Source organism: Acanthaster planci, linkage group LG15 (assembly GCF_054643075.1).
Source record: "Acanthaster planci isolate LZ-2023a linkage group LG15, COTS_SCS, whole genome shotgun sequence".
Classification (NCBI taxonomy): Eukaryota; Metazoa; Echinodermata; class Asteroidea; order Valvatida; family Acanthasteridae; genus Acanthaster; species Acanthaster planci.
Genome location: NC_141791.1, coordinates 7,647,763 through 7,664,246, shown reverse-complemented (window position 1 = coordinate 7,664,246; position 16,484 = coordinate 7,647,763). Strand labels below are relative to the sequence as shown.

Here is a 16,484-nt window from a genome sequence, read left to right as displayed (position 1 = left end):
CACTAAATGGAAATGGAATTACAGGGCAAAAATTGGAAATGAAAGGGCATTGACGGCATGGAAAAGGTTGGAGATGGACTGAACATGATCCAAAAAGTTGGAGAGGGTAGAACAAAACAGCAAATGTTTGAGCTGTAGGGACAACATAACAAAAGCTAGAGATGCACAGAAAATATGGAAAAACTGGAGATGGGCAGACAATACGGCAAAAGTTGGGGACCGAAGGAAATCACACATTCAGCATTATTTGGTAGTGTTCGTGCATGTACTTGTAGTTATCAGATATTTTAGCATTTAGTGAATTATTCTTTGGCTTTTAGTACTGTAATACTGAAAAAATACAGAAATGGTTGACATTCTCACCATTTAAACACTTTATTTCTTTAAGTTATGTTGGTATCACTCTCAAACATTACATGGATAAAGACAATAAATGGAAATTTGATTTCCTTTAGCGTCTATGCTTTTTACATGTAAACTCCAGGGTACACCGAAGCAGAAAATTATAAAAAGGAAATTGTGACTTTTGTTTGTCAAGCAAAAAAACAAAAACAACCAAAAAACAAAAACGAAAAAGGAGCAATAACAAAAACAGTTGTACATCAGTAAAAGAACTTTTGCTTGGTGTTCTGTTAATCCATGAACCAGGAGCTGCTCTCCCCAATGGCATTTTTTCTCTGCTGTCGATAAGTAGTGTAAAAGGCTACCCTAATACTGATGGTGGGTAAAATGAATATCCACAAAGGTGGAATTCACATGACTCATAGAGAGAAAAATGCATTCAAAACCTATTTGACTCTAGTAATCCACACAATAAGCAAAGATATCACTTTATAAAAACACTCCTTAGTAAAACGTGGGAGATTGAATACAATATATGGAATGTACCGTAATATACACGTACATGTACACATGAGCAGTTCATAACTGTAAACTTGCCTTAATTGTTTCAAATATGAAAAACAAACACTACACATGTACACGTACCAGAGTATTTACACAGTACAAATCCATGCAAATTATACACACACAGCCAGGTTCAAAAGTAATAACAAAAACAATGACATCCAAACATGTATCTATGAAAAGACAGGCAATTGTGATTGAAGTATCTTTTTTATGGAAGATGCACAGCTGATGAGCTTCTGATAAAAAGCTTCTGGTAAAGTGTACAAAAATGGTGCCTTTATCAACCATTGCAGAAGTAAAATTCAGGTTTCCTGGTCATAACATAGATTTCAAAGAAAATCTACCCTGACATGCCTGAGCCAATTGTTTCCACACAAGCTTTCAATGCATGTGGAGATCAATATTCAATTTTAAAAAAAATTCACTCCATAATATTCAGTATTTCAAATTTTCTGACAAGCAAGCATTCATGAAATGCAAGTTAAGGAAAATAATTTTTAAAATAATTTCCCTAAATTTTAATCTCAAAGAACCACTTAAAGGTGTTTTTCCCACTCTGGTTACTGAAGAGGTCAATATTGTAAGACACTGACACATAATGACAAAGCAACAAAGCAGCTTGTAGGCATTATTCAACAGTAGACCCCACATATTTGTATTTGATAACAGCATTTCAGCATAGTGCCCGTAACCTGAACTTTGGGATACAATCTTGACAAGCACAGATCGATATCATTTACAGCAACATGCTTACGATTTGGCTAAAGGGAAAGCTGTCTCAATGTAGGCTTATAGGATACGAAACACAGGACCCAGATTTTTGACGGGCATAACAGCTATTTTTTTTCTTTGGAGGCATACAAAATTAATAGAAGGTATGCCATACACAACAGTCAGTTTGGTTGTCGACACTCAAAATGGTCATCACACTGTTTTCACAAAAATATTCAAATTGCTGGCATTTCACAAGGTTATTTTTCACTTTTAATGCACAGTAATACATGAGAAGACTCTGCATCTGGAAGTTGTTACTGTTTAGAGTGAAAACAAATCATCAAATACATGTATGTACTCTATCGCGTGAACTGAGTTCATAGTTTTGCCGCCTTGCCTTCGGACATGATCATGAAAATCACTTGTTTTTCAACATGAAACACATTCTTTATTTTCCTCAACATCAAAGCTTTCAGAAAATGCTTTTATATACCAAGTTTCATTGTCTCATTCATGTATGGGGGTCATTTCTGACAGAAAAATTGTTAATAACTTTGAAAATTGTACCACTATCCCAAAGAAGTTAAATTTTGCTCAATAACTTACATGTAGACTAAAACTGCATTTGGACCTCCGATCAACATGACTGTGTGCCCGAGACTCTTCAGTGATCAACTTGTTGGATCATTTGAAATTTTGCATAAACAACATAAAGAGCGTCGGTAGGGGTCCCAAACAAAATAGATGTAAAGATGGATCACAAACAACCAAAACAATGTTTAAAATTGTGAATTTGGTGCACAAATACATCAGAAAAACTGATCATAAAGGCTTTTTTGCCTGGTTACAGATATAAATTTCAGAGAGGTCACTTCACTGGACTCCGTACTTTTTGCTCAATTTCCAAGCAACCACTATGGAGAATACTATACATGTTAAAACTGAGATAGAGGAAGAAGCAATTAGTTTTGGGACATGCCATGACATTCATGACATTGAATTTTTCAGGCTTTGTGTTATTCAATTTTATGCCCAGCAAAACTGGCAACCTCCCGGTGGCAAAACTTGTGTACAATCTCGATTGCTCTTTACAAATTGACCAAAAACCTACAAATTAACCACCAACCACAGATTGGAAAAGGAAAAATAAATGACTGACAGTATTAATGACCAGAAACACTGTTTCACTATAAGCTCTACACATATGTAATCGTGTTATAATTAAGATGTCAAATTTTGTCAACAAAGAAAATTTAATTGCAGTCGAACCTCGTTAATTAGAACACCATTACTACATTTTCTAATATCAAGGTGTTTTAGGTTCCGATGCTTTAGTCTTCATTCCTTATAATACATGATTCCTGTTATTTTACGGTAATCTGCAAAGTCCCACAGACTTCTTATTAATTAGGGTTGAATGTTAATTGTGTCAACTTGTTACACATTCTATTTCAGCATAAAGTGTCACCAATTCAATAAATAAATTTCAATTAATAAAATGACTGAGATCTTATCTCTTATGATCTTTTCTCCTTTTGTCTCTGTGGTTTTCTTTCACTGACACCTTTTCTCTTTCAGACTTCCTTGCACTTCTTTCATGTTGATCAGTGTCATACCTGCTACCATTGTGTGTTTTACTGCTGTGTCTAATGCTAGATCTTTCATCCCTCTCAACAAGTCTACTTTCTCTGAGCCTCTTATCGGTGACCAGAGCACATTTTGCTTTGTGCACTGTACTTTGTACCTTCTTGTCACAGCGCCTTTTCTCTTTTGGCTCCAATCTGTTCCTTTTCACTGAATGTGAATCATGTGACCTACAGGTATCCCTCCTGGTCTTACTTCCAGCATAACTTGAATGTTTTCGTTCATCTTGAGCTCTTAGTCTGTCTTCCAAGATCCTCATCTTCTTCTTGAAGAACTCTGCTCTATCACGATCTTCTCCATGCCTGTCTCTGCTGTGTTTGGTTGAGGAATGCCTGTCTTTGTGACTTGATGGCTGCTTTTCTCTGGATCTGTGTCTTTTCCTCTCTTTAGATTGAGATTTATTTCTTGATGATCTGGGTCTTGCTGGTTTTGACTGCCTGTCCTTACAGTCAGATTTCCATGTTGATGCTTTTAACTGAACAGCTTCTTCAGAATCAGAATTGCTGATTATTTCCCCATCTGATAAGCTTGGTAATTCTGACGGTGCTTCATGTCTGTCTTTATAAGCTGTTTCACTGCAAGTATCCTGGTCACTTTGGTAATCCTGACCACTCTCCTCCGAGTCTCTTTGAGTATCAGCATTTTCATCACAGTTATCCTCATCATCCAGGTTGCTATAGCAACTGCTCCCTGAATCTCCCAACAGACTATCATGAGCAGGGGAGGCACTGCAACTTAGAGCATCAAAGTTGGGTAGATTAATGGATATCTCAGCCACACTGTCTGATTCAGGAAGACAATGCTGACTTGGAGAGCATTTAGTTGAACGCTTTGGGGTTACATCAGAACTTAGAGGTTCCTTACTAATGTTGGGATCTGGAAGTTTTGGCTCAATAACTGAAGAGTGAAAAGAAACACGTTCGGTGAGTCTTTCATTGGATGCAGTTGAAGATGCATCAGCAGATAGTCGACTGCATTCCGTTTCCTGATCACCAACATCCATTTCAAAACCTAAATCATCTTTGGATTGAGATACCCTTGTGGGTACTTTATTGCCATCATCTGTGGGTGGTAATTCTTTCCTTATTTGTTTCCCCTGAAGGATATTGCAACTACCCACCAAATCTGTTGGCACTTCCTCTGTATCATGAGATTGCACAACCATTTCAGTTTCACACTGAGCACAGCTACTGGGACTTGAACTTGGTAGGACTCCAAACTGAATGTTTAACTGAGCACTAGCAGGAACGGAGGGACCAGCATCTTGGCTGTTATTTTCAACATAGCTACTACATGTAGAACCCCGATTTGGGGAACCAGAATCCGATGAGTTGCCTGCTTTCATTAGTTGCTTGCATGTCACTTGTTCATCATTCACATGGTTTGGAGATACATCTATATGTACTTCAGCCAAGTCCCTCTGATGAAGAATGTTCTGCTCTGAACCAAGTCCAGAACTAGGTTGAGAATTAAAATTTATCCTCTCATTGCTGTCTGTTAGCAAGATGCTGTGCCTACCCAAAGCATTCGGAACAGTCTTAGAGAATGTGCCTTGGTTGCTTTCATTTTCCATTGCATCCAAAGATTGCTGCAAATCACCAACAAAACACCCTTGAAAAGAACGCGGCATTAAACCTTCTGTGATTTGGAATGAAGTCTGTCCTTCCCTACTGCTTTCTACATCATCACTTTCAAGAAAACTATTGCTTCCAAAAACTTCTAGTATTCTTTCAGAAAAACTATCACTAGTGTTTGCTGTTTTAGACAGTGCTGACTTTAAACAACCACCTAATGCTTTCCCTGTTGAAGAATCTCGAAACTTTGAACTTGATTCAGCTTGCACAATTGCATCACAAACAATGGAGTCTGACTGGCTTGGTTCCAATTTTTCATCTCCAGCATGTTCCTGCAACTGACTGTCAGAGAAATCTATAATCAAATTATCACTAGTCTGGACTGCCAAATCATCCTCCGAGGTGACAGTTTGTTCTAATTCAAGTCTTAGTTTACTACTCTCTTCCTTATGACAACGCTGAAGGTTCTTATCTTGACAACTGGCACTAAGGGAAATGGTGGCCGAGAAAGATACAGATGAGGTTGATGTTGATTCAGAGTCAGCAACTGATTCTCTATCATCTTGGCTTGCTGGTGCACAGATCAAAACAGTTTCATGTTCAGAGGAGTAGCCACAACTTTCAGGGTCTGGCTGTCTCAAGGATGACAATCCCTCAACCTTGACTGGACTTTTATTGGAAGTATTAGCATCTTTCAAGATTGCCTGTGATCCCTGCACAAGTAAACTTGCGTTGTCTTGATTCTCAGGTATTTCTCCAAACTTGTTATAATTCAGAACATCAGCTTGCTTTCCTCCATCTCCGGGGATGATAGCACAGTGACTTGCATTTTTATCTGATCCAGTCATCAACTTTTTCTTACTTTTGCTTTTCCAGTCAATGTCTGGTACTGTTGGCATGGAGCTTTCAATGTTCTCAGGAAGATCCGTCTCACAGGGCTTCTTACTCACATTAATTTGTGCAGTGCTTGACAACTTCAAATCTGTGGGTGGGAATAAAGTGCAAACTTCATGTCTCTTTTCACTTGTAAAGCCTTGTTTCAATCCACTTTCATCCTCAATATCACTCTCAAGCACCTCTCCTTCTTCTAACTCTTCCTGTTCTTTTTTGCTACTTGTATGTTTGGAGCAATTATCCCTACTGCCAGCCACTCTTTTGCTCTTGTGTTTACTGGAGCTGTGTCGTTTCCTGTCCTTGTGCTTCCTGGTATCATCTGTCTGATTTTGGTTGTGTTTCTTTGGAGTACTGTGTATTCGATACAACGTTTCTTTGGCTCGTTTCAGTGACTTGTTTTTACGATCTGACTGGTGTCTCTTACGTGTGCAATCCCTCTTGTCTTCCACACTTGCTGTCTCACTTTTCTGATGACTGGAAGTCTTTGACCTGTGTCTCTTCTTCTTACTCTCTCCTGTTGACGCCTTCTTATCAGGGCTGGCACCAATGTCGTGTATTTGCAATCTTCGCCTATCAGAGCACTTTCTGTAATGTTTATCATTGGATTCTACTGTTGATTCTGCTTTGTGTTTCTTCTGAGGTGCTTTATCACAAGACTGGTATTGATGGCCAGAATCCAGATGACTAGAGTCTTGTCCCTCTGAACTATGCCTTCTTTTTCTCCTACTACATCGAGAAGATATAGCTTTTGCTCTTGAGTGTTCGCTTAATGGCTCATGCTTTGAGCTATGACTGGACTTACGATGAACCCTCTCTCTATTGCTGGCATATTTTGAAGGACTTGATCTATCATTTGACCTTTTTGAATGGGTATTTCTACGGAGAGTACCTTCTAGTTCTGAAGATGTACCATTTTCACTTTCTTCTATACTCAACCCAGGATGGTCGTGACTACTAGATGTACTTGGTATCTTAGGTATTCTGTAGTTACTTAAAGACTGCCTGTTTAGGACTATCTCTGAATACATGCTACTGTTATATTTACTACACATCCCATTGTCTTTGCTTTTACTATCTGAGTTTGTGCTAAACTTATCACTGTCTTTGGCAAGGTCCTTCTGCACAGCAAGCTGTTCTTCATGGCAGTTTTCATAATTGTCTTTCATCTTCCTGCAAATATTCTCTTTGGAATCTCCGGTTGTGGTTGTTTCATTTCTTGGCAGATCATATCTCTTTCCCCTGCTGGAGGTAGTAATTCCTTCTTCTTTTTCTGGATCAGAAGGCTTCCTTGTGCCACCGCTCTTACCTGAAGGTCCATCTTGCCTGTGTGGGGACTCCTCCCTGCTGGCTTTCTGCTCAACACCACTGGCGTGTCTACGATAGGTTTCGGTGTTTTTCCTGAGGTCACGCAGCCTGTCGTTTATGGAAACTTTGTAATCTCTCTGCTGCCAATGTCTGGGCCTACCGCTTAAAACAAACAAGAATAAAAAACCTTTTATAGCAACACATACACATGTATATTCTTCGACAAATGCAAATCTTTTGTGAAAAGCTCAGTAAAATAAAAATTTGTGAAACAAGGGTCTCATCTGGTAGTTACAAACTGAAATGAAGGCCAAGAATTGTGCTTAGAGCTTACCTCATCAAATTTTATTTTGAATGACGAAAAAATTATGACAAAATGAAATAACAGATTAGTAAACAAATGTAAATACATGTAAAAGATAGAATAATGCAATACCCACTTCCATCCCCAATAGGCTTGGACAGTACATGTATTTCCATATTATCAAATAGTGGCAATTTTTAAGCGATACTGAAAAAATACCAACTGGTGGTCTACAAACACCTAAATACTGGCAAATCCTGTATGGAATTTCAATACCATGGTATTCTTGCTTTGAAAATAAAGGAAAACCACCATATTGTCGTGTTTCACCAGTCATCCAGTGTCAACCAGTATCTGCATTGTCACTTGGACTTTGTAACATGAAAGTTAAACAACCCCCAACCCACCAGCCAAATGCCTTTAAAGTTTAACCCTCGTCATTGTGTTTTTGGGTTTGGTGTACATGAAGCTTTTAGAGTCTGACTGGCATGCCCAGTGAATGTCACTGCTTATCTCTGTTGCTTTTGATGACGCACACTCAATACCCCGCTTCAAAGAATATCACGATAGTAGCGTATATTGCATTATTTTTATCACAAATATTGCAGTATTAAAAAATAAAATACTGTCCAAGGATACCCCAAAATATAATTCAATCTACTGAAATTTCCAGAAGGCAAACTTGATGCAAAGAACGTGTATAATCAGTGACAGACACTTTGGCCAATTCAACGCGCAAGAACTCTTGGCAACTTCAAACCTGTTTGCCAGTTCTTCCAGCTGCCTGTCTTTTCTTCTAAGCTCTGCTTTTGCTGTCTTAAATAACTCAGAGATGTTTGTCTTCAGAATCTTGTTCTCCTGGACTATGGCTGCATTCTGTAAAATTGGATTAGAATGTACCTGTACATGTAGATGTAGAAATATCACCACACTGGGTATGAATGTATGTTTAAATCCCACATTTAAACTGATCAACTTCTGCTTCTGCTTCTTGTTACTGCGAAAACATCCTAAAGAGGCTTTTGTGTCTGTTGTCTTACCTTTTCTGAAGCAGAGTTTGTGCCTAAAATGGCATTTTTTAGTACTGCACATGAGTAATGTATAACATACATGTACATGTATCTAAACAACCAACTGCAATGCTATTTTTCCTGTCACTGGCAATATGCTGTCTGTTTTGGAGCAACGATCAAACATCACTAATAACTTAGGAAACAAATAACAAAGAAATCAAACATAAAAGACCTTGTAAAAGCCAACTCAGTATACTAACACACATCAGACGCACACAGACGTGGAATTAGCAACAGTAAAACTGCATGTACATGTATGCCCTTTACATGGACCTCGTTCTTAAACCACAGACACGTAAATGTGATCCAGCAAAACTCAAGTTAAGCTCCAGGAAACTGACCATTAACACAGAGACTCTCTTGATTAAGCCAGCGAGATGAAGTGAATTTACCTGTGTTTGCAGACACTGCAGCTGGTGCATGAGCTCCTTCACCTTGGCTTCATTTTCAGCATTGTTTTTCTCCAACTGTCATGGAAGAAAAAGGCATTTAAAAGTGATATGCAAGTAATCTACAGGATTCACAAGTCTGGTAACAAGTACCAAACATTTCTTTTAAAGGTTTGACAGACAGGCACATATTTAACCTCATTTCTATCACAAAGTGTGACTTGATCCCATGACATGAGTCTAAGTACTTTTCTACAAGTGATATTTGTAACGTACAAAAATAGGCCTGTCACTGTAAACTTAGGTGACTTTAACGATGATAAAAGGTGAACCATGGCTCACATGTACTGTACATGATGAATGGGAAGATACCTGCATTAATTTGGCCAAGTTGGATCTGGAAATATTGATCTTATAGCTTACAATTATTGTACAGTATGCACATCTTTGACTGCCTGCAGTACCGGTACCTGCTGCTGCACTGGATTTCAGCCAAACACCCGATTCTGGCAAATTTGGTGGTTGAGTGGTTGAAACCTCTGCACTACTCAGCAGGAAGTTGTGGGTTCAAATCCAATCTGAGCAAGTTTGTGATTTTTTTGCAGCTCTCAAACCATGAGTTTACAATGTGAATGTACATGTACACATGTACATCAGTGTAAGGGCAAAACCTAGTATATAATGAAGGATGTTTTTCAGTATTTCTAAATTGCTTCTATTCCATGAGAGGAAAAAGAAACATAAATGTACCTGTTCAACAGATGCTTGGACGCTACCAGTTTCCTGTTGTTCAAGAAGTAGGTCACTATAGATGTCAAAAGTTGAAAGATTACTTGTCTCATCTTCCATTGTCCTACACTGAAAGGCAGCACAAAAATAAATAATAAAGAATTTTTCCAACACTTCACAGGATTTAGTTCACAACTAAGCATGGTATGCTTTCTTGTTTAAGCCTAATTCTTACAGGAAAGTACATGTAAACCATCTCCTCAAAAGATGTTGCTAAATGCCGCGTCTCCATTTCCAGCAGAAGTCAGTCACTGAAAATGAGTTCAGGGGAAAAATCAATGTCAGACTGAGAATAATTTGAACCTGGATGTTTGGGGGGGGAGGGATTTTACTATGACAACTCATGTGCCATTGATTTGAAGTAAAAAAAATTATAAGATGGAATAAGGACCTAGTGCCATTTTGACCTCATTTCCATTGTAAAAAAATATCTTCTAAAGCCACAAATAACAAAAAAGAAAGTTTTTCTACAATTTAATGTAGGACTCCATTTAAAGCAACATAAGGATGATTTTGGGACAAGGGTGGGTCTTGAACATGTTGAAACAGGACCCATGTACATGTTGTACTGGAAACAAGTACCAGTGTCACATGTTTTATCCACTCTACCACCCTATCAAAGACTGATGAAGTTAAAATAGCATGAAATTTTTTAGGTACAGTGAGTGGAACAAATATGAAAATAATTACTCAAATTTTTAAGGTTAAAATATTCCAACAAATAAAGCAATTTTTCTTTTTTTCATAAAATACTGTGCCGGTAAATTGTTTGAAAAAATCAGAACTTCATTTTTGAAAATTACGTGTATATTGCAAATGTGCATCCACATCGTGGCTAACGGCAGACAAATCCCCAATTACCTACATGTCCATGTACAGCAAACTTACTAAATGCACATCATGTCACATTACAGAGTGATTAGGAGCTGCCTGGCATATCCCAAGGCATTCCAACAGCAGGGGGGGCCGCGTTGGCTTTAATGTAATGGACATTGCATGTGTTTGTCTTGAGAGTCATGATCTTTCACTTTTCACGTTTAATTTCATCTTTTTTTTTCATTTTATAAGACAATTTTATACCATACTTTTCCTTGGAGTTATTTTTATTTTGGCAATTGCCGAATGTACAATAGATGAAATGTTTTTCATTTCGTGATAATAATAATAATAATAAGCATTTAGTGAGCGCTCTACTAAGAACACAGCGCTTTACAAATAAAAATAATAAATAAATTAAAAAATTAACATACAAAAATATAATGAAGTTGAAACAGTAAACTAAATGTGTCTGAATACCCTCAGTCCGGGAAAAAGAACTTTTTGAGGAGGCGTTTGAAGACAGGGGTTGACGCCACTTCCCTGATGTCACACGGCAGCTGGTTCCACAGCAGCTGGTTCCATAGTTTTGGAGCAACAAAGTAAGAATTATTTCCAGCTTTTCTGGTGGAGCATGGGACAACTAGCCGAGTGACATCAGACGAAGACCGGAGTCTACGACCTTCTTCCGGGCGACCAGTATTGTACAGGTTGAGATGTTCAGATAAATAGCTGGGTGCCTCTCCATGAATAGACTTGTAAATGTAAAGAAGGATTTTGAACTGAATTCTTTCTTGCATTGTCACCAATCAATAATTTTCATTCAAGTTTGTCACATGACTGTGTACTTTCTTCAGCATACTGTATAAAGATAAAGTCTAAAAACTGACAGTGACTGAAGGTTAGTCCCAAGCATTTATATCACTCTAAACATACACTGTACATGTACAGGGTAACTGGATAGTTCTTTTCAAAGATTTTGTTGTTCTGACCTGATTTTGGTGGGGGTATGAAAGTAACATCTTTCCCAGAATGGGTTCCAGTCGGTTAAGGGTGGGTCCGAGTTGGTTATGGGTCTGAGTTGGTTTGGGGTCCTTGTTGGTATTGGGTCCGAGTTGGCACGGGTCTGAGTTGGCATTAGGTAGGGTAAGAGTTGGCGTGGGTCCTAGTTGGCTTTTGGGCTGAGTTGAAATGGTCTGAGTTTGCATGTCAAGGATCTGAATTGGTTGAGTCCGAGTTGACTTGAACCCAGAGAAATAGGAGAGTGCTATTCAGAAGGTTTGGTTTTGGCAAAATCTTTTGTGTTCACTCCAGATTTACCCACTTCTACCGTGTTCGCCATGCCTAAAAAAAATGCTAACGTTATTGTTCAGTCACCCCATGGTACGGAGGAATGACACACATTCTTCCATCATGTCCACAGTCAATGGTCACACTCAACATGCTCAACCCCCTGCTCAAAAAAAGGATGAGACTGGCAGAGTCTAACTTAACTCTAACATACTGCATAATAATGCAAAAACTGCTGCAAATGGATTGCTGACGGAGGGCCTGAACTTCAATTCCAGCAGAATCTTTATCTTTTGCCTTCGAGAAAGATTTTGCTTGGATAGAAAACGTCAGGTGTCGGTCACTTCGTCCCATTGCCAATTCTCCTGCCACCACTTCACCCAAGCTCTGCTTAATTGTGCGGAAACTCTGGCATTAACACCTTTTTTTACAGGTGGCGTGGATTGATTACCACGTGACAATGGATTTGATAAAAAGTTTTGTGTAGACTAGGCCTACAAAAAACTTTTTCGACGTTCACAATGCATTATGGGCGTGGATGACAAACAAGCGATGCATTTTATGAACAACCCTGTGGGGGCAGTGAACCAGTCACAAATCAGACTACGCTTTTCAACTAAATATTTTTTTATGTATCTGGCATGTTCTTCATAAAATGGACCAAAAAGCAACCTCGACTGTCATTTTTCAAAACTTCTAAAAGTGTGACTTTGATCATGTAAAACAAAAATTAGCACCTTCAGATTTATAAAAAATGATTATATGGGGATAATTAGGTATAATAAGTTCTTATGATGGACATCTGGTTGGCTACCAGTGCAAATCAAATCAAGTTGAATTCATTTAAAGTTTTAGGTCAAAGTGTTTACACCAGAGGACTTGATTTCAAAACTTCTCTCAACAAGGAGAATTCAGTATATTTTTCGACTGACGTATTTTAAAGCACCTAAGAAATAACTTTAAAAAAATATAAGCCACGAAAAAAAGAGCACAAAATTGACGGAAAATGATGAGAAAAAGTTTGGCTCTCTTCATTCTCTTACCGTTTATAATCACTCTTACTATACCAACATATTTGCCAGGTCTTGTATATTTCGACCCCCAAAAATTATCTTTAAGTTTGGCTGCATCAAAAATTCATAATGAGTACAATATATTCGTTGCAAACGTTATATTTAACAGAATTTTTATCACGTTTGAGAATTTTGACAGAAACTGCATAACGTTCGAGAATGCCGAAAATGCTGTCACATAAAAATTCCATGCGCAATTTTCATTTTGCCGGTTATTTTGGAGATAACTCCGCTGAAAATAAAATTAAAATTAACAACTCTGAGCATTAGATTTTCATCATGAATCGTGTTTTATGTCTCGACCATTATTTTTTTGCAAACGTTATTCAGAATGACAGATTTTCTATTAAGAAAAATTGTTCCGAAGAGAAAAATCGCGGAGCGTCGCCATTCCATGGAGGGGTTCATGAATATTGAATAAAAAAGAGGGCACCTTATCTGGGTTGACGTCAAAGGTCAAGCAGGCCACGATGCAGCGAAATGTTTCTCTAACGTCACTGCGAGAGATTGATGGAAGCCACAAAATTGCCACGATCGGTATTTTGGACTGCGTTTTGGGAGCATACTTGAAGAAAATGTGATCGGTCCAGTCGTAAAAGGATGGTTTGGGGTTCTTTCTTGCACTCTTTTTTAAAGCTTGTGTTGTACATCGATATATGGATTTTACTCGCTTTTTTGCAGTCGATTTTTTTGACACTAATGACAGAATCGAATTAATTGTGAGAGGTACTTTTTAATTTCATGATTATGGTTTTAATATGTGTAAATATTATCACCTTTCACCACATATAAATCTGTGTAAAATAACCTCAGAGATTATCACTCCTCAGATTTTAACAGGGGGTTCATGTCCTTCAAAACTGCTAACGTTCGAGACTTTAATTAATTAACTCCAATTAAGTTGAAAGGTCGACACGGTCATCATTGTTCCAGATATCAGCCATGACTTCCCTCATTACATCAAACATTGGAAATTAATTCACTTCACTGCTGTTCACTTCAGGAAAAATGAACCCCCAAAGTTGAACAATATCTAATGGTCCATATTTTGAGGAACCTACCATCTGCTCATCAACTCACAGATGCATGCGTTTTGTCAGATAATACAAGAAACATTTTCAAATACGTTTTCAAATATTTGTAAGAACATATCACCCTTAATTGCCTTTATTTAAGGGCACCAGTCACTCTACAGGCTGAAAATGAACGTGACTGATCAAAGCGGGATGAGTGAGCTGCAAGTCGTAATTTTGATTGGACAATACTAAAACATTAATATTCTTGAATTAGTCAAAGCATGGTCTGTGATAAAAAGTCGTGTTGTTGGAAGGAATTCTCTGAAAATTTTCCTTTTCTGCCAAGCTTTAAACTTCGAAGTTTGTGAAGATCTTCGTCCCAAATAAAAAATGCAACACTTTGTCAGAAGGGAGTGGCTTGAATTGGAGTATGAAATAAAATGGGAACAGATTAACGTTCTGCAGGTACACTTCTCCAATAGGGTTGTGCAAAATGCACTGCATGTATGTCACCCAAACCCACAATGCATTGCGAACGTCAAAAAGGTTTATTTAGTAGGCCTACAAAGAAATCACAGTTTGCTGTGCATTACACATCACAAAAAAGTGTCCAAAAACATCTCAAAATATCCCTTTTTTACATTTAAATAAGTATTTCTTTTTTTAAGATGTATTTTTGCATTGGGGATATGTTAATTTATATATTTACCCAACATAAGGGCAAAACCCGTTATATAAATTAACATCTCCTCAACACAAAAATACATCTTGAAAATAGTTCGCGGTACCCACTGCTTCACCTGACTCGGACCGGTCAGCCGACTCTGGCAAGCTCAGTGGTCGAGTGGTTAAGACATCTGCACTAGTAAGCAAGAGGTCATAGGTTCGAGTCCCACCTGAGTAAGCTTGTAACTTTTTTCGCAAGCTCACGGACAAGCACTGAGCATAAAGTGTTTCTTAATGTATACATTGGGTAAGGGCAAAACCTGTAATATAAAGTATTTCTTTGTTCTGAAGGGATGGATGGAATTCAAACTTATATAAAAACGTCTCTTGTGACAACAAAAACAGAAAACCCTAGGCCTATAGAGCTGTTACGCCCCAACTATAGCATCAGTCCCAACTATAGTTCGGACAGTCCCAACTGTAGTGCTGCAGTTGGGCTGGCCCAACTATTGTTGACCAATGTCTGTGGGGAATGTCTCAATATTATCCACGTCAATGTGTCTCACACGTGACACAATTCATCTAAAATGTGGCACTTCATCTATTCATCTAGCCCTATGACCAATGACATGACATTTGTAAACAATATGACTTTGACACATGCTGGGCACATCATGCACACAGGACCTCTCTGCTGTAGTTGGGCCGGCCCAACTGTAGCACTCTAGTTGGGACGGGCCCAACTATAGTTGGGACTGATGCTATATAGTTGGGGCGTAACAGAGCTAACATTAACAACATGGCTAAAGCCTTATCATGCTAAGCACACGATGTAACTGCAGCACAAAGCCGTAGCAGGGCAAAAAAATGACGGAATAAACAATTGTATTTTAACAAGAAATGGCAAACATTATCACTTATTCACTTAAATATAAGAACTACTCACTTTAAGATAAAAAACTCTTGCTTCCTTTCAGGGAAAATTTCTGAATTCCCGCAATTTGCCTAGCGCGAAATTCTACCTCTTCCGAGAGATATTCTATTGAGTCTTCATATGAGTTAAACATTTATCAAATTTTGACATATTTTCTCCTGATATGTTTTATAAAAAATACTCATGAGAAATTCCAAAACTTAAATTTCATTTTCTTTTAAAAATTACTGGAAGTAGGCCTACCTTCATGTGTAAATGACTTTGGAACTTTTGGAAGCAACCTTTGGAGGTCACGACCTTTTTAGAAAGTAGGTCAGTAGTCTGGTTCTTATAAAATGTGTAAACAAAGAACGATGTTGAGAGCCGCATATTGTCTGTTACCCTGACGCATCAATCACAAATCACGTGCCAGCCGTGTCTTGGGCCTTTGGGCGGATGCAGATAAGCCACTTGAGAAACGTAAACGGACGTGAACGGGTGATCAGGTATTTGGTAGAAATTCCTCCTGAATTCTCCACTAGGGAGATTAACAAGGTGCTCAAATTTGTTTTTGGACCGGGATTTACTTTTCATCAGTTTCACTCAAAATTTAAATGCCTCTTACCTTTTCCACTGTTTTTAAGCTACGGCCTTGTGTAGGTCTACATGTACTTACATGACTTAGGTTAGGCAGTACCACTGCCAGCCCCTCTGTAAACATGGTAGCCTAATTGGTATATTGGTGGACATGGTAGGCCACACTGCCTTCCACCTTTTTGACGGTTTCGCACGCTTTGGCATTTTGAAAGCTGCCCCGTCGGAGAACCAGATGAAACATCCAGTTGCACTTTCTGAAGCAAATCTTCCCTTAAAGAAGTATAATAATAACTAACTAAATCTATGGCACAACCAGGCATGATTGTTGCATTTACCCTGTATTATTGGCAAAAAAATGAGGTTTTTACTACCATCCTTAACTCTTATCCCTCAACACATCTGCAGTCTCTCTGCTCTGTCCGTATGTCACGTGACAAAAACAAACGCAGCGTATTCGAGGAACGATCGTTTATGTTGCTTTAGATACCAGTCCCGATAATTCGGACTACTCCCGTTAA

At 38.3% G+C, this 16,484-nt stretch overlaps 2 protein-coding genes across 6 annotated transcripts in view; one reads left to right on the top strand and one right to left on the bottom strand.

The window, feature by feature from the left end:
* Positions 1 to 350: 350 nt before the first annotated feature.
* LOC110984666 (uncharacterized) lies at positions 351 to 15,509 on the bottom strand. 2 transcript variants are annotated; one of them, XM_022245063.2, is made up of 5 exons: positions 15,403 to 15,509; positions 9,557 to 9,664; positions 8,810 to 8,884; positions 8,105 to 8,220; positions 351 to 7,202 (listed from the first exon to the last, which is right to left on the bottom strand). In XM_022245063.2, the coding sequence occupies exons 2-5, from the start codon at positions 9,653 to 9,655 to the stop codon at positions 3,134 to 3,136; spliced, it is 4,359 nt and encodes a 1,452-aa protein (XP_022100755.2). In that variant the 5' UTR covers positions 9,656 to 9,664; positions 15,403 to 15,509; the 3' UTR covers positions 351 to 3,133. The 2 variants fall into 2 exon arrangements, with proteins under 2 accessions (XP_022100755.2, XP_022100753.2); XM_022245061.2 differs by lacking the exon at positions 15,403 to 15,509 and adding an exon at positions 9,771 to 10,043.
* Positions 15,510 to 15,792: 283 nt separating this feature from the next.
* The window catches only part of LOC110984647 (guanine nucleotide exchange protein smcr8a-like), a 36,366-nt gene continuing 35,674 nt past the window's right edge, over positions 15,793 to 16,484 (top strand). For 3 of the 4 annotated variants that reach the window (XM_022245024.2, XM_022245025.2, XM_022245022.2), the window contains exon 1: positions 15,810 to 15,924. The gene's annotated coding sequence lies outside the window, so the exon portion shown is untranslated. Of the gene's footprint in view, positions 15,925 to 16,484 lie in introns of all 4 variants that reach the window. The other variant, XM_022245023.2, reaches the window with a different exon arrangement.

Bases quoted from the DNA above. Each gene is read 5' to 3' on its own strand.
- LOC110984666 (XM_022245061.2), bottom strand. From the start codon at position 9,827: ATGGAGACGCGGCATTTAGCAACATCTTTTGAGGAGATGGTTTACATG. The intron at 8,885-9,556 runs GTACATTTATGT...CTTCCATGACAG, and splicing joins TCCAAGCATCTGTTGAACAG to TTGGAGAAAAACAATGCTGA. The intron at 8,221-8,809 runs GTAAATTCACTT...CCAATTTTACAG, and splicing joins TGCAGTGTCTGCAAACACAG to AATGCAGCCATAGTCCAGGA.